The following is a 25,401-nucleotide window of genomic DNA, read 5'->3' on the forward strand; positions in this document are numbered from 1 at the left end:
AGAGCTAGGCCTGGAAGGAGTAAGGGTGAGAAAAAGAGCAGAGAAGTGGGGCAGCTGAGGGGTAAGGCTGACACCTGGGCTGCCCTCAACCCCCAAGGCCAGGGAGGGCGGGGCCGATCCCTGGGAAGAACTGGGTCTCAGGGCTCCCTAGGCACTGCCCAAACTGGCTGGGCTAGGAGTGGGGCAGGAAGTGAGAGGCAAGGCCCAGCAGAGGAGGGGGAGAAGTTGCAAACCGGAGCCTGAAGGAAGAAGGGGCTGAGGGTCACTTTTTTCTCCAAAGTCACAGCCTAGAAGGTAGGGCAGTGCAGAGTCTGCAAATAAAGACTTAAGTTTCTGAATCTACTGGCTCTGTGTCATTTCCTGGAGCAATTACCCATTGCTCTCTTATAGCCCTCCTCAAGGCCCAACAGTGTGGATAGAGACTGCTTGGTTACCAAAGGACTGAGGCTAGATTGAAAGGTGGGGTCTGGGCTAGATGGGACAGTGTGATGGGAACCGGATGGGGGGGGGGCAGGTTTGGTGCTCCCCGCTTGGGGCTTAGCTGGTTCCCAGGAGAGCTAGCGTGGGAAGCAGCCTGGAAACGGGTTTCCCCAGGTGTCAGCGCCAGAGCTGCTTTCCCATGACCTCACCGGTTGGGTGGTGCCCCTCCCCTCTCCCCCTCCTTTCTAGAGCACCTTGCTCACTGCTAAGGCTCTGGGGCAATCCCGAGCCCTCTAACCCTCCTTCTCTGATCCTTCTAACAGTTTTCAGGGCCTAGGGGCTCAGGTTGGGGGCCACCTGTTTCAGAGCCTGAGCATGGAGGGACCCCATAGAGTCTAAACCTCAACCTGTGGCCAAACTTCTTGGACTTGGGTTGGTTGGACCCAGTCTTCAGCCATAACACTCAAAGTTCACATAAGAACCTAGTCACAGTACCGGTTGTCAACAATTTAAATAGAAGTTTGGTCTCAGAAATCCTGTGGGAGTGAGGGTTCATTTCATGAGGACCTTGAGAGGAGCAGAAATCCAGAGACCATTCCCTGGAATTGGAGCTGGAAGGAACTTTAAAGGGCACCTTGGGGGGGAAACACTTTATTTTACCCATAAGGAAAGTGAGGCCCAGAGAAAAAAGGTTCTTGATATTGCCAAGTGGCTGTAAGAGCACTTTGCAAACTCTAGAGTTGGGTACAGGGGTAAGTGTTATTCCTGTGGAGAGGTATTTCTAAGTCATACCTCGTACACCTGCTAGGCAACTGCTGGACCAAGTGAGCACTCACCCTGTCTCAACCCAGCTTCCTCTGTAGGAAGTTATAGCTGTGTGTGTGAAAAAGTGAATGGCTGAGGGACAGAAATCTCAGCCAAGTGAAACCTCAGATAATCCCCAAGTCTAGTTTTCGCCAAGATTGTCCTGCTCCTGCCCCACCAGGGCCCATCCCCCAGAGCTCCAGCCACCTCACCTCTCTCTGTGCCCTTGCCCATTCAGGTGGAGGTGCTGAGCTGCACACTGGCAGCCAGGGCCTGAGGGGGTCTCACACTCTAGCTCCACAGCCTATTGTTACCTCAGCTCAGCCTGACACATCCCCTGCTAGGGCAGAGACCTAGGTTCAAGGTAGACTCTGACATCAACCATGACCTTAGGCAAATCTTTTCCCTTCTCTAAGCTTCGGTTTTCTTATTTGCAAAATGAAACACTAAGAGCTCTGAATTAGAGGTTTTCAAACTGCTCCAAGGAGTTATAGATGTACCATGGATTGGGAGAAGAAGCTTAATCAGATGACCTCTACCCTGCCCCCCCACCCTCAATTCTTCCCTTAGTCTCTGATGGTACCAGCATATTCACGTCACTATGTCTCCTCTCCTGCTGGGTCGCTGAGCCTGGCCAGCACCTTCATCAGCCTCACCCCTATGTCCCTGCCACTGCTGCTCCCTACTCCAGTCCCTCCAACACTGCTACCTTCCCTCTGGTACCTCCCCACTCGAGACTGTTACTAGCTCTCATTGCCAGAAATGAACTCCTAGCTTCTCATTTCAGCATTCAAGGCCTTCTCAAACCTGACCCAACCTGTGCCAGCCAGCTTGTCCCAGTGATTCCCACTCCCTGATCCCCAATTATTTCTTGACTTCTGACTCCAAGCCTTTGCTCTTGCCAAATCCTCTAGTTTGGAAAGTGCCCCTCACCCCATGCCCTGTTTTTTCTCTAACTGTCTTCCAATACTCCCCTTTTCCAACTCTCCTTCTCCACACTGCTCTCTTGCACATTGAAGACACTCTGAATTTGGTCACTCACTCAAGTTATATCTCCTTAGCTAAACTGAGAGAGAGAATCCCATTCATACCTCTACCTCTGTACTCCCACAGGGTCTTGGGCTCAAGTAATGTTTGCTGCTGGCCCTTAAGAGATTAAGATAAAAAGACAACCAGTGCAGTTCCAGGTTTTTGTCACTGAAATCTGGAGACAGGTCTAAGAGCATGGCTTGCTGGAAAGGCCCCTGCAGGACCAGAGAAATTTACCTCTGGTTCCAAACTCAGCAGTTAGCTCTTCTACTACCTCTAACATGATCTCTCTCTACTTTTTTTTTTTTTGGTTGTTGTTTAATTTGAGAGAGAGAGAGAGAGAGAGAGAGAGAGAGAGAGAGAGAGAGAGAAAGAGAGATATTTGCTGTTCCACTTACTTATGCATTCATTGGTTGATCCTTGTATGTGCCCTGACCAGGGATCAAGCCTGCAACCTTGGCATATCAGGACAAAACTCTAACCAACTGAGCTACTCAGCCAGGGCTCTCTCTACTTTTCTGATAATGTTTTTATCTCTCTTCCCTTTGCCTCTTTTTCCCAGCTTTCTCCACTTTTAAATTTTGAATCTAAATTTAAGGGAATATTGATTACATTAACTGGATAAAATTCTGTTTCTTACATATACACTTACACATATGCCCTTGTCGATGTAAATTATTTTTAATGTCTGTGTAACCAAACTTTAGTGGATTTAAAATATATATTTATTTTTTTGATATAAATACTCAGAAGAATTAGAAAATTCAAAGAATTAAAAGATTAAAAATTTACTCATGGTGTTAACTCCCAAAGATAACCTTTTGATAAACTTTCTTCCAGTCTTTTCTTGTATATATATATTTTAATCCTCACTAGAGGATATTTTTTCCATTGATTTTTAGAGAGAGCAGAAGGAAGAGAGAGAGAAAAACACAGATGTGAGAGACAAAATGATTGGTTGTCTCCCGTACATGCCCTGACTGGGGTGGAGACCAAGTCTGCAACCAAGGTACATGCCCTTGGTTGGAATCGAACCTGGGACCCTTCAGTTCGCAGGCTGACGCTCTAACTACTGAGCCAAACTGGCTAGGGCTGTATGCATATTTTTGAAATATTTTTTGTGATCATGTTGTATATACAATGTTGTAATTTTTGCTTTTTTCATTTAAAATTTTAACTCTTTTTCCATGTAATTATAAACTCTGACGAGAGGTTGTAATCATAGTGTCTGCTTACTGTTTTACCCTGACCATAATTTCTTCAGCTAGATCCCCATTTGGGGCATTTAGGTTGTTTAACTTTTTTTTCTATTATAAATAAGACTAGATCGACAGTTGATTATTTTTTCTACCATTGGTTGGTGACCACCTAAAGAAAAGGAGTTATTACCTTTGGCTTAGAGGCTGGGCCCCAATATAATCAATCCCAAGTTACTCTTGAGAGAGCTTGGGTTTCTCCATATATGTAACTTGTGGGGAGAGGCTCTTTCTATTGAAGCATTACTAGCAGATTGCAGGTGTTTAATAAATACTAAATGATTGCAAGGTGTATATGCATTATATATTTGTGTACAGGTACATCTCTCTGTGTCCCTGTTTTTGCTCTTGTGTATTTAAAGTGGGTATTGTCTTTGTGCAAAACTCTGAATAATCCCATATCCGTGCAACTCTGTGTATCTATGTAAATGTGGGTGTCTATCTTTATACAAGATGTGTATGGTCCTGTATGTGTGTCTGTGTATCCAGATGCCTGCCCTTAGGAGTGTGTCTTATACATAATCCTATGTGTGTGTCTGGGTGTGTAAGTTAGTCTCTGTGCCCGTGTGTGCACATCTAGGTTGGGCCTAGTTTCTTGGGGGCTGTGTGTTTATGTGTCTGTGCCTGCCTAGGCTCAGTTCTGTGTGAATGTCTTTCTCCATGTGCATCTTCTGCTGGGTGTGTGTGTTGGGCCTGAGCAAGGCACGTGTGCCTTGCTTGCTTTCCCCCAGAGAGCTGAATGGTGCCCAGAGCAGAGGCGACACACCCTCCCTGAGCTCCCCATTCTCTTGGGAACCAGCTTGGGAGAGTGAGTGAGACCAACAGCAGACTGCGTCAGGAGCACGGGCCCCTTTTGCAACCAGCCCAGGCCCCAGGCAGTAACTGAGGCTCTCACAGGTCAGACCTGCCCACTATGACTGGCTGCCAGGAACCCCGGCTCCCAGCAGGGCTATGCTGTCAGCGCCCTCCTTGGGCCTGGGCCAGATCCTCCATGAGCAGAGCTCAGCCAGCTGAGGGGCCACGTCAGTCACCCTGTGGCAACAGCAGGGAGTGACTTCCTGGACCTGGGCAGGGCTGGCTGTCCCAGGGAACCATTGCTTTCTGTACCTGTGCACAGCAACACTTAGGCCACCTTATCTTCTCCATTAGCATCTTCCATTCTTACAACTGAACTTCAAGGTAGGCTAGATGGTTCATTTAAATTTTTTTTTTTATTGATTGAGGGGGCATTGATTTGTTGTTCGACTTATTTATGCATTCATTGGTTGATTTTCTTATGTGCCCTGACCAGAGATCGAACCTGAAACCTTGGCGTATTGGGACAACGCTCTAACCAACTGAGCTGCCTGGCCAGGGCCCAGATGGTTCTTAGCTCCAATTTTCAGATGAGACAAAAGCACAGAGCCACACCACCGAGGTAAAGGCAGAGCTGGGCCTTGGACCAGGGTTTCCTGACCCTGTGTCCAAGCCTCTTTCTAGTGTGCCACCTAGGGGAGGGGGGTCTGCTCCCTAGAAATGGTTCTCTTAAAAGGCAGGCTGGGAAGCGTAGTTTATGGGACGGACTAGGCTGTTGTAGTCTGGGGAGTGAGGCTGAGGGAGACAGGGCTGAGGTAGGGTGCGAGGAGAGACGTCAGCACTGAATCAGGCCTGCCTTCCTAGTGGAATGTTCCCAAGCCTTTCTCCACTGAACATAAGATTTGTCCCATAGCTGGGATGACCAGAGAATTCATTGTCAGGCTCAGGGTATTTTTGAAATTGAATGGGAGCTCTATTAACCTGGGCTTATGGCTACCCTACTCATAATCACTTTGGAAGGCAGAGCCAGTCACTGTCACCAGCTCCATGGCCTCCTCGACCCTCACTTGTGCCAATCTGCCTGTGTTCCCAGGTGTCCAGATGCCTCCTGGGCTCCTTGATAGTGACGGCAGCAGGGGAGCCTTTGGGCCCAGTTTGGGCATAGGGGTTCCTGGGGCCACTTGAAGCTGGAAGGCAGCACAGGCTTCACTCAAGGATGCCTGACCTATGATGGCTGCCTCCCTCAGACCTGTGGCCGTGTTCTCTGTGGCCATGTTCTGCTGCCACTGCCCATCTTCTCTCCCTGCCTAGTATCCTGCACCAGTTGGGGAGCAAGCAAAACCTGTCCCCAGAGGTCTCCCTCCAGGGACGCAAAGTCACTCTTCTGGTGAAGACAAGGGACCCTTGGTTCCTGGGACTGTGTGCATTTTTCTACCTATGGCACCTCCTCACCCCTACCCAATAGGCCATGCGCTTTGCTGACCACTCCGTCTTCCACGGGCCTCCTGTTCCAGCCCCATCCCTGACTCGCTGGGTGATTGAGTAAATTGCTGCCTTCCTCCTTGTCTGAGTTTCTCCCAGTTATGAAGTGGGGCTAATACTCCCTGCCCCTCCCTGGCTCCCAGGGGACCTGCAGGAGTAAGCAAGATAATAGTGAGAAACTGATTTAGAGGAAGCTATCGAGAGCCAAGTAAGAAGTATCAGTGCTGGCCTGTGTTTACATGGGTGTGGACCTTGGGTTCCCAGCCTCCTGGGGCTTGGGACCAGCCCTGACAGCTTCTTGGCCTGGCTTCTGTCTCCTTTGTCCCATTTCCAGAGAAAGGACAGAAACCAAACCCAGCAGTCTGGTCGTCTGGAGATGAGACATCAGAGCAAAAAGTTTGGGGCTCTCAAGAATGCTGGCTTCCTGGCTGGGCTCTGTCCCCAACCGCTGGCTGTGTGACCTTGTGCCAGTCACTGACCCTCTCTGGGCCTCAATGACTTGGCTCTGGCAGCTTCCCCCAGCTCAGGGGCCCTAGAGCCTGTAACGAGAGGTCAACATTATAGTTTTGGAATAGAAAATATCTTGTCCTCTAGTCCAAGTCCTTTACTTTTCATAGACCACTATGGATCCTCTCTGGGGGCCACAGACTACTCAAGTTCATAGACTGATTGCAAAGGGCATTATGCAGGCCCTGGCCAGTGTGGCTCAATGGCAGAGCATTGGCCTGTGCACCAAAGGGTCGTGGGTTCAATTCCCAGTCAAGAGCACCTACCTGGGTTGCACATTTGTTCCCTGGCCCTGGTGGGGGGGGTGCAGGAGGGAGCCAATTGATGTGTCTCTCACACTGATGTTTCTCTCTCTCTCTCCCCCTCCCTCCCTTCCACTGGTCTAAAAATCAATGGAAAAAATATGGGTGAGAAACCCATGAGGACATTTGGGTAACAAAGGGGATCAAGCAGGAGAGTGTAAGTGGAAGAGGCTCTGCCCTCACTTTCTGTTCTCTCCTCTCTAGTCTGCTCTGCTTCCCTCTCCCAGTAATCTCACCACTCCTCAAGTTCGCCTGTACATGGCCTATGCCCAAATCCAGGAGCTTGATGTCTCCACCAGGCCCAGACCCCCTCGCCTCTAGAGCGTTTGAGCCTCACCGGGATGTACCACAACTGGAACACTCAGAGCTAACTGGATGGCCCGAAGACTACAAGATTTATGGTTTTGCTTTGTTCCTAGCCCTATTTTAAAAAAAATATATCTTTATTGATTTCAGAGAGAGGAAGGGAGAGAAAGAGAGTTGAAACATCAATGATGAGAGAGTCGTCATTGATTGGTTGCCTCCTGCACACCCCCAACCAGGGATCAAGCCGGCAACCCGGGCATGTGCCCTGACTGGGAATTGAACCACGATCTCCTGGATCCTAGGTCGATGCTCAACCGCTGAGCCACGCCCGGCCGGGCCCTTCTTGCTCTTTTTATTCTTGGTCCTACTTTATACTCATGTCATAATTTATAGCCCCTTTTAAGCTGCCTTTAAATCCTTCCTCAGTAAGGCAAGGCATAGGTAAACAAAAAATAAGATGCCAACAATAAAATCAATATAACCAGTCTTCATCTGGTACCTAATGGCCTCTCAACTTCTGCCTGGCTCTCCTGAAGCTGCCCCTTCTCCACTCGGCCTTGTTACTGTTGGTGGCACTGCCACCCATCCAGATTCCCAGGACAGAAAATCTGGAGGCTCCACTGACTCAGGTTTTCCCTCTTCACAATCCAGTTACCAAATCTTGAAGTCTCTCCCTTCCTCAGGTATCTCTCTTCTTTTCCATCCCCACTGTTTCTATCCCATCTCAGAGTTTCATGGGCTGATGATTTGTTTCTTTCTAAAATATATTTGAATACTTGTTCAAAAAATAACTTTATATTACAAAAGCAATAGATATTCACTGTAGAAAATTTAGAAAATGAAGGTTGACAAAAAGAAGAACCTGTCATTTTATCATGAGAGATAACACTGAGAGGACCAAAACCACCTGTCATTTTATTATGAGAGATAACACTGAGGACTTTTGGGTAAACATTTCTCAGTTTCATTTTGTCTTTTTAAACAAATAGCTTTTTCTCTTTTTTTCCTAAAACTCCACAACAAGGGGCCTCTAAGTTTATTTTCTTGGTCTTCCTGGTTTTGAGCTCTGCTCATAGAAACCCCAGGAACCACTGCAGGTGGGAGGACAGGCAGGCTCTCGCAGAAAGCCTGTAGGAGAGTTTGGGCCACCCTCTGAGCTGGAACTGAGCTTCCTGGTTTGGGGTTTCCAGGTGGCACTATTGATGACAACCCCTCCCAGGGGGAGCTGAAAAGTACCTTCCCAGGCTTTAGTCTACTTGTGGTTGGGTGGGGAAGGGAGTGGTCTTGTGCAATAGGGCAAACCACTCCTCATTCAGGGCTGTTTGTTTAAGTGAGCGGGATAGATTTGGGAGAAACAATCTGGTTTTTGTTAGTGTTTATTTCAACTGTTAGGACAAATAAGTTTTGGTGAAAACTCCCCAATATGGGTAAGGCAGGGTGGCTTATAAGAAATAAAATGATGGGAGTCCCAAAGTTGAATGCCTATAAACAGCAGGCTGTGTGGGGGCTGTGGACAGGTTAGCACCTGCCCAGCTCAAGAGGACCTGAATTTGGCACCTGCATTACTGCAGAAATGTGGGTTACAGATTGCCAGTCCCCAAGTTTTCATAAGAAGTTAGAAATGGATTTTTTAAAATGAAGTTTCCTGATTCTTTAAATGTTGGTAACTAACTACAGAAAGCACTGTTTGGTTCAAGGTGTGATTGCAGGCTTCCAGGTACAACCTTTCAGCTAGTCTTTACTGTACATTTGCTATGTACTCCACATAGGTTACCATGCCTTACTTACTGGGTGTGACTACCTCCCTCTCCCTGTGGTTCTATCTCTAGTGATATGGCCTGCTTACTTGTTCATTTCTTTTTCTTTTTTAAATTATTTATTGTTAAAATTTTAAAAAATATATTAATTTATTCATTTTAGAAGGGGAGAGAGAGAGAAAGAGAGAAACATGAATTTGTTGTTCCACTTATTTATGCATTCATTGGTTTCTTCTTGTATGTGCCCTGGTTGGGGATCAAACCTGCAACCTTGGCTTATCAGGATGATTCTTTAACCAGCTGAGTTACCTGACCAGGGCCTATCCATTCCTTAAATCTGAGTTTAGATCACCCCTTCACCTACTCAAATCCCCAAGTGCCCATCAATGTGGTCTCCACCCACCAACCTCCCAGCTTTCCTTCTCAGTGCTTGAGCCAAACTAAGCAGCCTGCTGGTCCCCAAACAAAACAAGATCCGTAATCTCCACTGCCCAGCTTTTGCTTACTATGATTTTGTTATGCCTGGAAAATCCATACCCATCTGCTTAACTTATTTTTATTTTATTGATTTTTTTTTTTTTTTTTAGAGAGAGGAACATCTGTGTGAGAAACATTGATCGGTTGCCTGCTGCATGTGCCCCAACTGGGGACTGAACCTGAAACCTGGGTATGTCCCCTGACCAGGAATCGAACCCATCTTTTGGTGCACAGGGTGATGCTCCAACCAACTGAGCCACGCTAGCCAGGGCCTGCTCATCTTATTTTATACCTCCTCTGTGAAGCCTCAACCTCCTTCTTTTTATTTATTAATTTATTGGGGTGACATTGGTTAATAAACTTCTATAGGTTTCAGGTGTACAATAATACAATACATCCTCTGTATGTTGTATTGTGTGTTTACCATCCCAAGTCAAGTCAACCCCCTTCTTAATCTCCATGGCTTCACCAGCCTCTGCTTCCTTCAACAGCCATTTGCCAAATACCTCATATCCACAAGCATGGGGGATGCTGAGATAAATAAGACCCCATCCCTGCCTTGAGGAGCCTCGCCCACGTAAGGGCAGAATATACTAATCTGCCATGTCTGCTCGGCAGAGCTGTGTGAGCATGGCAGGATGGAGGGCAGCGATGAATTCTACCTGGGGAAACAGGGAAGCCTTTTTGAGGGGGATGACAGGGTAAGTAGGAGCTTTCCACGGACAAAAAGGCATTTGAGGCAGAGGCAACTGCCTGTGCAAAGGAAGGGAGGCATGAGATTCTGAGAAAGGAGTCATTTGGGTGGGGATGGACAGAGGACAGCTGGGAAGCCACAGGGATAAGGAACAATTTGGGAACCAAATTGTGTTGCAGTATTTGCATCTGTTCTGCTTGTGCTACAGAGTGTAACTCCAGGAGAGCAAGGGCGGCATCTCAGTTTTCATTGCTTCACGCCCGACACCTGCTTGGGACTGTGTCCTCTGCTCAAACCCTTGCAGCTAAGAGAACAGCCAGCATCCAGTAGCGGTGAGAGCGCCCCCTAGTGGCCCCTGCGCGCTCCCTACCGCCAGCAGCCTTGGCTGACCCAGGAGTGCCCTCCCTCCACCCCAGCGGTTCTTCACTAGGATGGAGCTTTGCCTGGCAGGGTCTCACTTCGTCTCTATCCTTCCCTAAGAGGAGGATGTTCCCTTTGGTCCAACAAACACTTACTAAGCACTTACTTTGTGTCGATCATCATTCATCACCTCAGCCCTGGAAATGCTTTTAGAGAACCAAGGGATGATGGGAGTTGACGAATGCTGTTGGGACCAGAACAGGGAGCAAGACTGGAGCACTGAAGCATGGATGAGTAGCTGACAAATTAGGAAGCAAATACGCAGGCCCCACGAAATGGGAAGAGCCAAAACAAGGTAACAAGCTCAACCCCCTGCCATCTACTCAACATTTAGCAAACCACTACATTTACTAAGGGCATGGAGCATGCCGAGACCCAGAGATGACTAAGACACCATCTGTGTCTCCAGCTCAACCCAATGGAAAGGAAAAGGGGGTGCTCTGTGCTCAGGGTCCTGTTAGCAGACACAGGGGTATGAAGCAGGGAGTGTCATCCAGTTGGGTAGAACTTAAGTTTAGGCTTAAAGATGAGAAACGGGGAGGTGTCTAGGATGAGTACAATAGGCACAAAAACATAGAGGCATGAAAGTTACCCATCAAAAGGCCCATCCTGGGGTGTTGGGACCCTCTGTTTCTTGATCTGGGTGTTTGTCTTCTGGGTGTGTGCAGTTATGGAAATTAGCCCCCAAGCTCTCACGTTGCCATTTTATTTTTCTGTAGAGCACTTAGCACAATCTAAGTCTTTTGTAAGACTAGACTGGAGCCATAGTTAGGGCTTACATCCAGTCTCCCTGTACTAGCTCGAAGACTTTGAGAACTTTGTCATCAGTTTCCTCATCTGTAAAATGGAGATTATAGTACCTTCATCACAGGGTTGTGTCCCGAGACATGTCAAGCATTTACACAGTGCTTTGTATGTGCTTATCTTGACAAGACCAAATTTCTAATGATTGGCAGTACTTAGTACATAGGAGCTCAATAATTTGTTGAATAAATGAAGAAATGAATTAAAACATGATTTTTATTTTATTTTTTGGCACCAAGATGTGGCTCAAACAAAGGGAGGGATGTGGGTGGGAATGGAGTACCTCAACCAAAGGCTCCTGGGTAAGAGTTCAGAGTCTGGGAAGCAGCAACACTCCTGTAAAGCCAAGGGTTCTGTAGGTGGGGAGACAGTGGTGACCTAGGCCAGATGGGACCTGTGTCCCTAGCCCCAACACCAAAGGGAATGAAGATAAGCAACAGGGCTCGAGTTAGTGTGCCCGCCTCCCTCTCTTCAACTACACAGGCTTGTTGCCTGGATCAAAGCACAAGAAATACTTCACAGAAGCATGGTAGCTTCTGTTGGGCCCCCTACTCCCATGGCCCTCTCACCCTCCCCTCTGGTGGTCAAACTTGGCACTTCTCTCCACCCTCAGGGGCTGGGGCAGTTTCGGGAAGGGTGGGAAAACCTGCTAAACAGGGTGGCCAAAGCCTGAACCGGTTGGACTAGGCGGTCACATCTCCCCCCAGCAGCCCTTGTCCCTCTCCTGGCCCACAGAGCAGAGAGAAGCCCCATAGAACAAACCATTTTATTACACTGTGGGTGGACTGGAGCCTGTGGGAAGTGGGGGAGTTCTGGGGGTGTGGTGCCGGAGAGCCCAGGGGAGTGCAGGGAGCTTGGGGCAGCTCTGGTTCCATGTGCTAGGTCAGGCCAAATTGGGGCTCATTCTTGAGGGAAGGGGAGAGGCAGCAGAGGCCAGATAACCACTTTCCACTCCTCTCATCCACTCCCATGACATTAAATAAACAAAAAGCAACTCTGTACAGCATAAAATACATAGGGAGGTCCTTAACCCCGCTCTGAACTGTGCAGAGTGGGAAGGGTAGCTCTGCAGGACAGGGTTGGGGCCTCCAGCTTCTGTCGCTGCCCAGGCCCCTTCCCAATGCCACGGTGTGGGGCAGGCAGCTTTGAACAGGAAACAGACCTCCACCTTCCTCTGAAATCCAAGGTAAGCAGGTCCATCATATTCCTGACTCAAAGGCTGTCTCTCCTTTCAGGCACTGGAGCTTTCTCAGGAACAAGTGTCCTGAGCTTAGCTGAAAGGGGCTAGAGACCTGGCCTCTGAGGCAGAGAGGCCTGAGAAACGGGAGGAAGGGTCTGGTCCCAAAGTCTTTCCCGGCCCAGGCCTCCTTCTTGGCAAGGAGGAAGAGGGGCCAGGTGAAAGCTGGTGAGAGCTCGTGAGAGCCCGTGAGAGCCCGTGAGTGCCCATGAAAGCCCATGAGAGCCCATGAGAGCCTGTGAGAGTCCCAGGCTGAAGAGCCAAGGCAGCCCCAGGCTCAGAGGGGTCGGGTGGTATGGTTATAGACCAGGTGCTCCGTGTCCTCGGTGGTGGAGACTGTGGAGCTGGCGGGGGTAGGGGGTGGGGGGTGGCCGTGGCGGTATCCGTGGAAGCCCTTTCTCTGGTTCTTGAAGAAGCAGTACCCCAGGATGGATACCACCACCACGATGCAGATGGTCAGGAGCACTGCAACAGCCACCTCCGCGGAGCCTGGGGGAAGAAAGGGCAGAATGAGGAGCTCCTGGGGCCTGCTCAGTTCTGATGCCCACAGTCCATTCTGTATGGAAAGGACCAAGTCAAATGGATGCCAGATGTGGAAGGACCTCCAGCACATGAACAGCTAAACGGCTCCATTGGGAGCTCAGTGGGACAGATTCTGATGGGCTTCGGTCCTCAGCTCTAGGTTGCTCTACTTACAGGTAGCTCGGAGAAAGGCCCGCGACTGACGGCCTTTACTGTGCATCCATGCACTTTACTGTGCTTCCCTCCCCTGCCATGGTAGGTATCACTAGCTTGTGACACTCTGTCCCTCTAGCCAACCTCAGGATCCTTCTCCACACAGGTTTAGGCAGTCACAACCAACTATGGAGTTGATTCTTGAGTTGATACTATTCATTGGTAACAGGGCAGACCAGGGCTTACCTATGTTGGGAATGGGGCTTTCCCGTCGCAGACCAAACACATCTTTCTCTACAAAATGATGGGGGAGAGACAAGTCAATATTAAGGGCTGACACTCAATTGCTCCCCAGTGCCTCAGACTCCCCATTGTCATCTTCTCTCACCCCCATTTCAGGGGCTCTGAGGACTCAGTGTAACCAGCCCAGGCTTTGGGACAGAGCAGAATGCTCCAGCTAAGCCTTTCCCCTCCCCATCTTCCAACCCCCACTGCCCTGCTCACTGGAGATGCCACGACAGGACTCAAGACACTGCTGCTCCTCCTCAAAGTTGTTCTTGTTGCCATAACAACCGCCATAGGTAAAGCGGGCGCAGTGTTCCCTGAAGGGGTTGTAGTACCAGCGTGGGATGCTCTCCTTACAGAGGCCCGTGTCTGGTAGGTCCACACAGTGTCCTGGGGGTGAGGAGAAGGCAGAGGGATAAGCAAGGCCACTAGCTACCAAGCTCCGCAAGGTTGCTGCCTGCCACCTCCCAACCTTTGTCACATTGTGGTTCAGTGAGGGCCTCAGGGGCCCCAGAAACATCTGGCCCATTTGCAGTGCTGCCAGAAGCAAGAAAGACAAGTCCTGGAGAGTAATCTTAGGCACAGAAGTGACTACCCTGCCTCACATAACAATTTCTTTTTCAATCTTCTTTCAGCTGTTGTGATTGTGTCAAGGTCTCGGTTTTCGCTCTAGCACTGGTGGTCTACCTTTTACCAGAAACGGCTCAGGGTCTAAGACTTGGCAGGCACCCATGTCCAGCTAAAATTCATTAACGTTGTATTATTCTACTGTACTTATTTTAATAGTCAATCTCAAGTTGTGGCATGTAATAGTGACTTTCCATTTACGGTAGTGATGTGAAATTTCCTTTTAATACATTAAGTTAAAAGAGTAATTGATTAATAAAAAACATTAATTAAATTCCATCTCAGTGATTTGTGGGCACGGCTACATTTCTGAAGGTGTTAAGAGGCTGACTATGCTTGGGATACACAGTCAAAGAAGAGAACTGGGAGCCTACCCTGGCTCTTTCTGCCCACAGCCTGGTAGACACAGCAAGCCCTTTCAGCACAGTGACAGGATGAGTGAGGATGACAGTGCCAGCGCCTGCCCTCACCCAGAGGACCTGGGGGCATCTCACCTTTGTCACTGGGGAAATGGAAGTTCTGCAGCTCCTCGAAGCCACTGGCATCTGCAAAGATGAAAGATTAGAGGCCCAACAGCAGTCTCCCAGGGGTGCAGGTGAATGGTCAGGACGTCCCCCTCTGCTGCCCACCACCCCTCCATGTCCCAGGCCTCACATTTTTCACAGGTGGCCTCGTCGGAGGCGTCGGGGCAGTCGGGAGTGCCATCACACTCCAAAAAGCTGTCGATGCAGCAGCCATCGCTGCAGTGGAACTCGGTGGGGTGACAGGTGCCAGAGCACACTGGGTGGGGGGAAATGGGGTAGAGGGTGAGGTCATACTCCAGCAGAGGCCAGCAAGTACCATGGTTCCATCATCTACCTGGCCCTCTCTACCCCAACAGAGCATCATGACATATCCCCTATTTCCCCACCTGTCCCCCATGAACTCGTCTACACATGAACTGGGCAGATCCTGATAGGAGGATGCTAGGCTGCAAGGGATGGGGTGCTTGTGGACCGTCCACATACTATGAAGGCAGGAATGGTATGGGGAAAAGCAGCTTGGTAAAGGGCATGCACATAACATAGGCTGAAGATCTCGCAGGGGTGAGAGGAATAGGGAAAGGAGCAAAGCCTACCTGGATGGTGCCTTTCCTTGGAGGGACCTGGGAAAGAGAAAAGAAAAAAGTGAGAGGAGACAGGGCCAGGCCCCAGCATGGATGAGCTGATGGGGGACCTGGGAATGTGGGGCTCTCATGCCCACCACCCTGACTGCTGAAGAGAGACCACCCACCTTGAGGGAAAGTCGTCTGAGCCCCAAGGATGCCGTGCAAAGGCCCACCTTGTACACCGCGGCAGGCTAGCTTGCACTCTTCCTCCCGAAGGTAATTGTTCTTGTTGCCCAAGCAACCGCCATAAACGAAACTCTTGCAGATCTGTTCTGTGGGGTCATAGTACCAGCGGGGGAAAGAACCACGGCAGCGGCCCACCTTTTTGGTTACAAGGCAATATTCTGTGGGGAAGAAAGCTTGTGAGGGGCATCTACGGGGCCAATCAACAGAGGGGGGTGACTCCAGATGCCGCCTCCCCCCCTTCACCTTCTGTCTGCTTGGCGGAGAGAACGGTGACTGTGATGTTGGCCGTGCTCTCTGGCTCGTCTGAGCTGGCCAAAGTCAGCTGGAATAGGTAGGTGCCTTCCTTGAGTCCCCATAGTTCCACCTGGTCCAGATCTTTCCTCTACACACAGGAGTGGCCATTAGGCTGGGACCCCCTGATGCCCTTGGGCTACTCCAGGTCCTCCCAGCCATGCAACCCCCCAGGGAGAACAAAGGGACTTGCTATTAAATGTATCCTCAGCTTCTATCCACCTTGGCCTATAGGCCCAGAAAGAAAGGAGGTACAGGAGAGCTGAGGTGGAATCAGGGAGCCAGACCAGTGTCTCACCTCTACCCTGATGTCCGGGTCACCCTGCAGCAGATGCCAATCTGTGTTCTCCATATCCTTCAGTACCACAGGTTCCTGGGGCTGTACCTTCAAGTCTATGCCTGCCCAGATCTTGGGGAGCCGAGACCCTAGGGGAAGGTGAGGTAAGGTCAACTCTCACTGAATGGACCATCTAGATCTCTCCTGGGGTGGGGAGCTATATGGGCCACACCTAGACCAACCTAGGACTCAGCAGCCAGCATGGGGCACAGGTGGGAACCCACAGCTAAACGATTTTCTTGCTCTATTTACATAATGTCTTTAGTGTATTAATGACATTTTTATGTTGTAAGACTCACTTTCTGAAACCAATTACTGTATAGCATGTGCCATCTGATTCCACTTAGGGAAAAAAAATGTTTTTAGGGGAGGCTTATTCCTATCTTCTATAGTAAGTAGGTCTTGTGCTAACTGCTTAAAAAAGTTAAGGCAACAATAATGTCCTGGCCAGTTTGGCTCTATGGTTAGAGCGTTGGCCTGTGGACTGAAGGGTCCCAGGTTCGGTTCCGGCCAAGGGCACGTATCTCAGTTACTGGCTCAATCCCCGGTGGGGGCACTTGCGGGAGGCAACCAATTGATGTGTCTCTCTCACATCGATGTTTCTCTCCCTCCCTTCCACTCTCTTTGAAAAGCAATAGAAAAAATATCCTCAGGTGAGAATTAAAAAAAAAAAAAAGTTAAAGTAACAATATTTTTGAAAAGCAAATAAGTAAATGTGGAATTAACACCTATCACTGCCTGTTCTCTGCTGCTGACAGAGACCAAAGCACAGAGTCCCCAGGCAGCAACATGGCAAGTCTTGGTGTTCCAGGGTGAGTGGCCACAGGAAGAGGGTGCCTTTGCCACCTCAGATAGACCCTGCCTCCAGTTATGAGAGGGTCTAAGGGAACCACACTCTCCCTCAACCTGACAGTGCCTGTGTCTGAGGCTTCTCTCAGTTTCTGGCTAGGGGTTGGAGAGAGAAACAAAGCATAAAGCAGGATTCCCACCTGTAGTGGGTTGAATGGTGGCCCCCCCAAATACATGTCCATGTCTAACCTCCAGAATTCATGAATGTGAATTTATTTGGAAAAAGGATCTTTGCAGAAGTAATCAAGTTAAGCATTCCCACATGAGATCATCCTGGATTAGCTGGGTAGATGCTAAAGCCAGTGACAAATGTCTTTACAGGAGATTTTTAAAAAAATTATTTTTACTGATTTCAGAGAGAGGAAAGGAGAGGGAGAGAAAGAGAGAAACATCAATGATGAGAGAGTCATTGATCGGCTGCCTCCTACACGCCCCCTACTGGGGATCGAGACGCAACCCGGGTATGTGCCCTGACCAGGAATCGAACCATGACCTCCTGGTTCATGGGTTGATGCTCAGCCACTGAGCATCACACCAGCTGGGCATGACAAGTGTCTTTATAAAAGACAGGATAGAAGAACATAGAGTGAAGGAAGAAAAGGCTTTGTGAAGACAGAGGCAGAGATTGGAGTTATGCAGCCACAAGCTGAAGAAGCCCTGGAGCCACCAGAAACTGGATGAGGCAAAGATGGATCCCTTTTCTAGGGTTGTCAAAGGCAGCGGAGCCCTGCCAACACCTTGGTTTTGGACTTCCGGCCTCCAGAACTGTGAGACAATAAATAAATTTCTGTGGTTTTAAGTCACTCAGTTTGTAATACTTGATTACAGCAGCTACAGGAAATAAGTACTGTCTTTGAGGGGATTAGAGTCCAGTTAGGCAGATGAGACCCAACAACATGAAGCAACATGGGAGAAAAGACCCCAAGAAGATGAAGCAATATGCATGTATGTGTACGGGGTAAGGAAGTGGATGGCATCAGAGAAGGGAGAGGCTCTGAAAGACTAGAAGAATAAGGGAAGATTTTTTTTAGAGGAGAAAGGATTTTTTGATTCTTTTATTTTTGTTTTTATTTGTTTGGTTATGGGGAAGAATGTGCTGTGTTGTTGATGACAACAGAAAACATGAGGTGCCAAAGCAGAGAGTTGAGGATTTGCAAGGCTGGCATGGTAACATTAAAGAGACAAGCTGGCCTGGACAGACCTCAAAGGGCCCTGAATGCTAGGCCAGGGCACGTGGACACAGGAGGAGTGACATTCAAATGTTTAACAACTGGTGGTACAGGTAGGGGACACCAGCTGTGAGAAGCGGTACAGAGTCCTAGAAGCCCTGGCTGCAGCAGATATTGACCTCCTAGATGCAGGATAGAGGTCCAGGAGTGCTAAGGCAGGGCGGAGGGCCTGGGGAGCAGGAGCTCTCTGGTTTACCATCTGTTTGGAATTATTCCTATGAAACAAGGAGGCTGGTGAGTGGACTGGTACAGTGGGTCAAGGCAGATGCAACAAGAGTGATCTGAATTAAGGGGCAGCTACGGGAATGGAATGGAGGATGTCAGCAACAATGCTGGGCAGACACTTCAGGCTTCTGTGTCTGACAGGTTGGGAACTGAGGAGGAAGAGGCAGGGCACAGGCAGAAGTAAAACCAGATCCAGAGTAACTGTGCAGGTTCAGTGACAGAGAATTTAAATTTGAGGGAAGTAAGACCATCCAGAGGGGAGGTACACAGTGGGAGCTCCAGAGAGGCCACGGTTGGAAACAGATCTGGAGTCATAATTAACAAAGCTGCCACTTGCTGGATCTATACTCAGCACCACGCTGGGTACTTGACCTGCATTATTCACAACAGGGGTAGGCAAATGAGGCCCACAGACCAAATCCAGCCTACCGCCTAGTATATTTTCAAATGGTTGAAAAAAATCAGAATAATAATCTTTTGTGACATGTGATAGTACATCAAATTCAAATGTGTCCGAACCAGCCTTGCCTATTGGGTTACATATTGCAGACGGCTGCTTTCACCTCACAACAGCAGAACTGAGTAGTTGCGACAGAGATGGTATGGTCCACAAAGCCTAAAGTATTTACTGTTTGAAACTTTATAGAAAGTTTGCTCACCCTGATCTGTATCACCTACTTTCCTAAACACCCTGCCACAACTGCATTCTTATCCCTCCTTCCAGAGGAGAAAACTGGCACCAGAGAGGTTAAATGACTTGCCCAGGGTCACTCAGTTTCTATAGGGCAGAGCTGGGATTTGAACTCTGCTCTGTCTGACTCCATAGCTCATTCTCTCTCCAAAATACCATGCTGCCGGCCACCTACTTGCTTAGAAGTGTAATTTGATTGCTTTTATAATCTTGGGGGTTTTGTTTTTAGTTTAGGTAATACATGCACAGGACGTGAATTCAAAGAGTACAAAAGTGAGAAGTTCCCTCTTCTCCTTAACCCCCAGGCATCTCTTTCCAGGGGCACCTACTCTTCCTAGTTTATGTATGTGCATGTGTGTATGACTATCAATAGTATTGAGTTCATAAGCATGCAACATAGCGTTTCTTTTCTTTTTCATTGCACAGTACTTGTTGCATAAACACTCCATAATTTACAACTTATTTAACCATTCCACCAGTCTCCTCTTGATTTAGTTTTCCCTCCCTCCCTCCTTCCTTCTCTAACAACAACTAAACCATGCTGCCTTGGAGTTTATTATTATTATGAAAATATCACCACAGTATCCAATGATAGGGTGTGTTGGCAGACATCGTGATCTTCCCCATTCTTTGCTATTATAAGCAATGCTACAGCGAACAACTTGCTGGGAAGCTGTGTTACACATGCATAAGCATAGCCACAAAATGAATTCCTACAAGTGGAATTGTGATGAAGGTAATATGCAGGCTACCCAGTTGCTTAGAAGTGTAATTTGATTGCTTTTATATTCTTGGGGGTTTTGTTTTTAGTTTAGGTAATATATGTACATGACGTAAATTCAAAAAGTACAAAAGGGTAGTGAGAAATTCCCTCTTCTCCTTAACACCCAGGGTCCTCTTTCCAGAGGCATCTACTCTTACTAGTCTCCACCCATGTTTTGATAGATATTGCCAAACTGCCCTTCACAGAGGCTCTACAGAGGGCATGTCCAATGTAAGAGGGAGTTCAAAGGAAGAAGAGAAGGTAAAGAAATAAGAGCAGCTGGCTGGGGGCTGAGTCACGAGGATTCCTCTTTGATGAGGCAGAGAAAGCAGATACAATGGAGGACTCACAGAGGGTGGTCACAGACAGATGAGAAAACCAGGACACACAGTGACAGCAAAGGGATAGGAGGGGAGAGCTTCCACAGAGAAACATGTCACATGATGCAGAGCCTACAAGAGTGTGAAAAGGAAATCTGGGTTCCAGGGGTTGAGGGGAAATAAAACCAGGAGAGCAGGAAAGTGTTTGTTTGGAACTGCCCCCCAGCCCGGGAGCTTGGCTGGAGATCAGAAGACCAACAGGGGCTAGCCCCAAGGCGACCTCTGAGAGACAAAGCAAAGGGGGCAGTGACTGGGAGGACCCTGTTCCTCCCTCCTTGCATTTTTCAGAAAGTAATCAGCTATCTGAAAGAGGAAAGAAGACAGACTACTTGGCAGTCTACCTAGCAGACAGACAGGCTAGCCCCACCAGCACCCAAGGTGGAAAAGGCAGGCAGAGTGATGTGTCAGACTTCGGGCCCAGTCAGCAATGTCCACCCCCACACAGCTGGTTGTCTCTAAGCCTCAGTGCCCAGGAGCAAGGGGCAGATGACCTGTCCTACCACGCCCTCCTTCCCACCCCCAAGAGAGCAAAGGGCCAGAGTGGTAATAACGCCAGCCTCTCCTCCAGCTGCCAGCCTCAGGACATCTCTAGGCAAACACAGACTCCACGTCCTAAGCCACTCCAACAGAAAGGGGGAGAAAGCAGAAGAGGAAGGAGCAGGGTTCTCAGGAGGCCACAGGAATCTGGACTGGACTGGCCTGGCCACAGGCAGGGAAAGGGGAACAAACAAACACACTCTGAGGAGCATTTCTCTACCTAATAAAGGAATCAAAGGCTTAGAAGCACCTACCCACCTTGCCTGACATAATGACTTTATCTTGCTCTTACCTACCTCCAACCTCTCTAGCTGGACTCAGCTGAGAATGGGTTCCTTGACACCACACAACTTCCCCCATTCCCCAAAGCACTGCAACACCCTGAAAATGGCCTGGACCTCACACCCAGCCCAAGCCCTACCCTGCTCCCTAAGTGCCCAGGAAATCCCTACTCCATCCTGTCTTGTGCTAAACAGACTAATCTGGGGGTGGGACGAGTCCAGATAAGGAAGACTGGTTTCAAGACCATGTGCCCCTGTCCAGCTCAGCTCCCTGACCAAACCCCAGAGTTTCAGGCCCTGACTGGCCTGGGAATAGGACTCCCAAGGGGCCACTGTCAGCGCATGATGGGCACAGGAGGCTCAGGTCAATTAGAGTCATCACCACCTACACTCTCTGCCACTTCCTTGTGGAACAGGCTCAGGTCCTGGCCCAGTGGGACTTGGTGGCCCAGCCTGGCCAGAGATGGTTCCCCGTCCTGGAGACCCGGGAGAACTCTTTGAAGGAGAGGAAGAAAAGTGGGCCCTTAACCTGGGAGAGACTAGTCCAGAAAAGGGCTGGAGAGGACAGTCCCTTGTCCACTTTCCAGAACTGAAACCACCCCCAGACTCAGCCCCAGCCCAGTCCTGGCCCTTGGGCTCTGGCTCTGCTACCTGTTGGGCTGTCTTGGATCAGAGACAGGTTCCTTCCAGAAAGGTGGTCCTGTGTGAAAAACAGCACAGGACTTTTTTTTTTTTTAATATATCTTTATTGATTTCAGAGAGAGGAAGGAAGAGGGGGAGAGAGAGAGACATAGAAACATCAATGACGAGAGTCATTGATCGGCTGCCTCCTGCACACCCCCTACTGGGGATTGAGCCTGCAAACCCCGCATGTGCCCTGACCGGGAATAGAACCGAGATCTCTTGGATCATAGGCCGATGCTCAACCACTGAGCCATGCGGGCCAGGCAATAGCACAGGGCTTTTTGAGGTCCTACCTAGGGTTGAGTCCCAGGTCTACCATTTACGGACAAATTATTTAATATGGGAGTCAGTTTCCTAATCTGAAAAATGGGATGATGACTAATAGCACCCTTTTCAGAGGTGGTTGTCATGAGGCCTCAGTGAGAGGGTGAATGAAATAGTACAGCAATCACAAAGCTGTAAAGTGCTAACAGAGGTTATCAGTGGTGACCCATCCCTGCCCTGGAGCCCCACCTGGCCAGGACAGCAGGTGGAGAGAATGGGGAACGAAGGTCTCTGGAATGGCCCTGATCCCAACTAATTGCTCAGTCCCAGGAGGAAAGAGGAGGAGCCCCGTCCCCCACTTTGCCCTTATCCCCGGAAGTAAACAAGATGAGCAGACAGCTTGGCTACTAGATCCTAAGGCAGGGAGAGAGAGTCCTGCCTGGCTCACGCAAAACACACCTGCCTGGACAGCTGACATCCCTCCCCTACAAGGTATACATAGTGGTGAACTGACTCACCCACAACCCTTCTTACCCCCAGCCCAGAGCCTATGGCTACTGTGCCCACACATGCCCCCCTCCCCTTTTGGGTCAACCCCAGACTGGACTTGTTCTTTAGTGTCTGGGGTCTGGAAGTTTCCCCCAGACCACCAAAGGCCAATAGGCTGGGGAAGGGGTGCAGAGATGCTAACCAGTCCCATGTCCATCAGTGGAGGAGGAGACTCTCCTTCACCAGGCTCGCTTGACAGGGCCTCAAAGTGCCTCAGACCGGGCTAGGCCTGGGGGTGCCTGGCCCAGGGGGTGCCTGCTAGTTACCAGGAGGCCTCCAGACAGCTCATTCCCTGACTCAGAAGCATATCAGGGCCAGAAATCGAGAATCCCAGGAACTGTCTCCTCCACTCCACACACACATCCCAGAGCACCAGCCCACTCAACACCACCCTGAATTCAGGATGTCACCCCTCCTCACTCACCAAGCCCGTCCTTTGTTTACTGTTTATACTGCCTCCTTCTAAGGAGGAGGTGGTAGAGAATGGGACTCTTCTCATGAACCCCTTTCCGAAGCTCTCCTCTTCCAGGACTCCAGAACCAGCCCCTTTTCTGAGTCTCCCCAAACCCATCCATCGCCGCACCCCCGTCTTACCTCCAAAGCCCTGAGTCCGCAGCTTGCGGTAGGAGCTGTAAACCTCCCTGGTGAGGTAGTTGACGAAGCCCTCCTTGGGCGCGAACTTGCACACGAAGTTCTGCTCGTAGAGGCAGTTGATGAGAAAGCAGGCGGCGACGGCGTCCTCCCCGCCGGCCGGCTGCAGCTCCACCAGCGCCAGGTTGCAGCTCTGGGTGGTGCAGCAGGCGCGCACGCAGTCCCGGCCCCGGCGCACGGGGGGAGAGCCCAGGAAGGTGGCCCCGTTGCTGACCGAGGCGTCGGTGTCGAGCACGAAAGCGGGCACCCCGGGGGTAAAGCGGTCCAGGCAGGCGGCTCCAGCGGGCAGCGCGGGGGGCGTGGGCGGCGGCCCGGCGTCGGCGCCCGACAGGCCGAGCGCACACAGGAGCCACCAGGCGACCGCCGGGACGCGGGCCTGGGGGAGGGGGCCGCCAGCCATCGTCTTCCCGGGGGCCGTCGCCCTCCTGCGGACCAGGGTCACCTTCACAGTGCTGGCCTCTGGGCTCTGCGTGCGACCTGAAAGAGGGGAGGAGACAGAGGTGGAGGCACCCGGGATCAGCCGGGGAGCCGGATCCGCCCCGGAGACATCGAGGAGAGGCGGTCCGGCCCGGAGGAAGTGAGGGGGAGGGCTGGGGAGCACGGAGCACCCCGGGAGACCCGGCCGCCAGGCCCACGGCCCAAAGGACGGCTAAGGAGGTCACGTACCCGGACACACGCGCGAGCGCGGAACAAAGGGCCAAACATGCTCCGAGCCCGCTCCGCCTCCCGGGCCCAGGTTACCTGCGCAGGTGATTGGGGTGGGGCCCGGCCCGAGGTTCCGGTCCCGGCTTCCTGCGCGGTTCCGGCCGCCGCTTCCGCCCAGGTGCGGGGTGCCCTGGAGACCCGCCTTCTCCTCCCCCTAGTTTCTGGTGAAACTGAGTCAGCGCGCCCGGGCGGGGCGGGCATTAACCCTGGCGCCGCCGCCCCAGCCCACGCCCAAGCGCCTCGCCCCGCGCTTCCCAGCCCAGCTTCCCGGGCACCCCTTCCGCGGCCCCAGGATCCCGACTCCTCCCCCGCAGCCTGCTCCCCGGAGGGGGTGAGGCCCCCGGCGCCCGACGCCCGAGTGCGCCCCTGGAGGCTGCTCTACGCCGGCTGCACCGAGTCCAGCTCGCGGGGGGTGGGGCCGCGCCCCAGAACAGCACCCTGACCCCCGAAGATCCAGACACGCCAGGGCGCTCCAGTGAAGTCCGGCACCTGAGGGGCGGGCGTTCCGCGTGGGGCGGCTGCCTGGGCTTCCCTTTGGGGTCCGGAGCTGCATTCCCAGCCGCTGGCCTGAGGCGCCCGGGAAGGGGCTTGGGGTGGAGAAAAGGGGGAAAGCCCCACGCAAAAGACTTCGCCGTGGTCGTCAGCCCTCGGGAAATCATTTCCATCTCGTGGCGGTAAGAGGTCCCAGAAGCTGTGTGGCTGCACCTATATGATGAGTGGAATCCGGGTGACTGCACCCGAGTCACCGTCCTTGCCGGTCCCGAGAAGCCCTTCATTCTGCCTGACTGAGAAACAGGCGATTTCCCGCTACCAGGAAAATGCGCTCCAGGGGAGGGAGCAGGAGACCCGTGAGCGCTGACACGGACTCCAAAGTAAACCGACGGGTAAACGACCGCGAGAAAGGGCCTCGAAGAAAAGGCGACCACCAGACCACCCAAGGCCAATAGGCGGGGGAAGGGAAAAGAGATGCCAGACCTGGTGAGGGCGAGTCTCCTCCACTGGTGTGCTCGGGGCTGGTTAGCATCTCTGCACCCCTCCCCCCCGCCTATTGGCCTTGGGTGGTCTGGTGGTCGCCTGTGGTTTGAGGCCCTTTCTCGCGGTCGTTTACCCGTCGGTTTACTTTGGAGTCCGTGTCAGCGCTCACGGGTCTCCTGCTCCCTCCCCTGGAGCGCAGATTCCTTCCCCTCTACCACTAAGGGGATGCTCCTAGTGGAGAGTCCGCCACTCTCTTGAAGTGAAATGCTATCCTTGGAAGCTAGAGGTTCCAGCTCACCAAAGTAGTTGAGTTAATGACCTTCACAGAACCGCAGATTCCTTGAAGCCATGCTCATTGCTTTTCCTGAATGAAGGACTCCCCTTAAAGACCATTCCTTACAGAGCAAGGTTGGTCCTATTAATGCTTTTCCAAAAAAGAGATTCCACACCTTTTCATGATGACTTAACCTTCCCCCCTCCATGAGAAAATTCTTCCTAATTTATTATCTAAACAGCTTTACCTATTAAGTCTTGTAGCCAACCCTTTGGTCATTTTCTGGCTGAACTGCAACATCTCCCAGCTGCCCACATTATGAGTGGGAATCTGGGGTCTGTCTCCCTTTCTCTGGATGTTCTGAGTTTTTTCACAGCCTCTGGCACAGTAGTGGACAGAGGGCAGTCAATGATGGTATGCTGGGAATGAAATAGATGATTGTGCAGTTACTGGGAATAAAGGGTTTTGTGGTTTCATTCCTACCTCCCCCAGTACCTTATACATAC

At 50.7% G+C, this 25,401-nt stretch overlaps 1 protein-coding gene across 2 annotated transcripts; it reads right to left on the minus strand.

Annotated features, from left to right (window-relative positions):
• Positions 1-11,261: 11,261 nt before the first annotated feature.
• Positions 11,262-23,415, minus strand: SPINT1 (serine peptidase inhibitor, Kunitz type 1). 2 transcript variants are annotated; one of them, XM_016220382.2, is made up of 10 exons: positions 22,885-23,415; positions 15,800-15,927; positions 15,454-15,592; positions 15,150-15,368; positions 14,995-15,021; positions 14,532-14,657; positions 14,372-14,422; positions 13,470-13,640; positions 13,212-13,259; positions 11,262-12,779 (listed from the first exon to the last, which is right to left on the minus strand). In XM_016220382.2, the coding sequence occupies exons 1-10, from the start codon at positions 23,339-23,341 to the stop codon at positions 12,568-12,570; spliced, it is 1,578 nt and encodes a 525-aa protein (XP_016075868.2). In that variant the 5' UTR covers positions 23,342-23,415; the 3' UTR covers positions 11,262-12,567. The 2 variants fall into 2 exon arrangements, with proteins under 2 accessions (XP_016075868.2, XP_087678360.1); XM_087822234.1 differs by having other exon boundaries at positions 15,198-15,368; positions 22,885-23,369.
• Positions 23,416-25,401: the final 1,986 nt, after the last annotated feature.

The sequence above is a fragment of the Miniopterus natalensis genome, chromosome 1 (genome assembly GCF_054644295.1).
Source record: "Miniopterus natalensis isolate mMinNat1 chromosome 1, mMinNat1.hap1, whole genome shotgun sequence".
NCBI lineage: Eukaryota > Metazoa > Chordata > Mammalia > Chiroptera > Miniopteridae > Miniopterus > Miniopterus natalensis.

Coding starts and splice junctions, on each gene's coding strand:
- SPINT1 (XM_016220382.2), bottom strand. CDS start 23,341: ATGGCTGGCGGCCCCCTCCCCCAGGCCCGCGTCCCGGCGGTCGCCTGG. Junction 15,928..22,884: donor GCGGACTCAGGGCTTTGGAG/GTAAGACGGGGG, acceptor ACCTTCCCCTAG/GGTCTCGGCTCCCCAAGATC. Junction 14,423..14,531: donor CGAGGCCACCTGTGAAAAAT/GTGAGGCCTGGG, acceptor TCATCTTTGCAG/ATGCCAGTGGCTTCGAGGAG.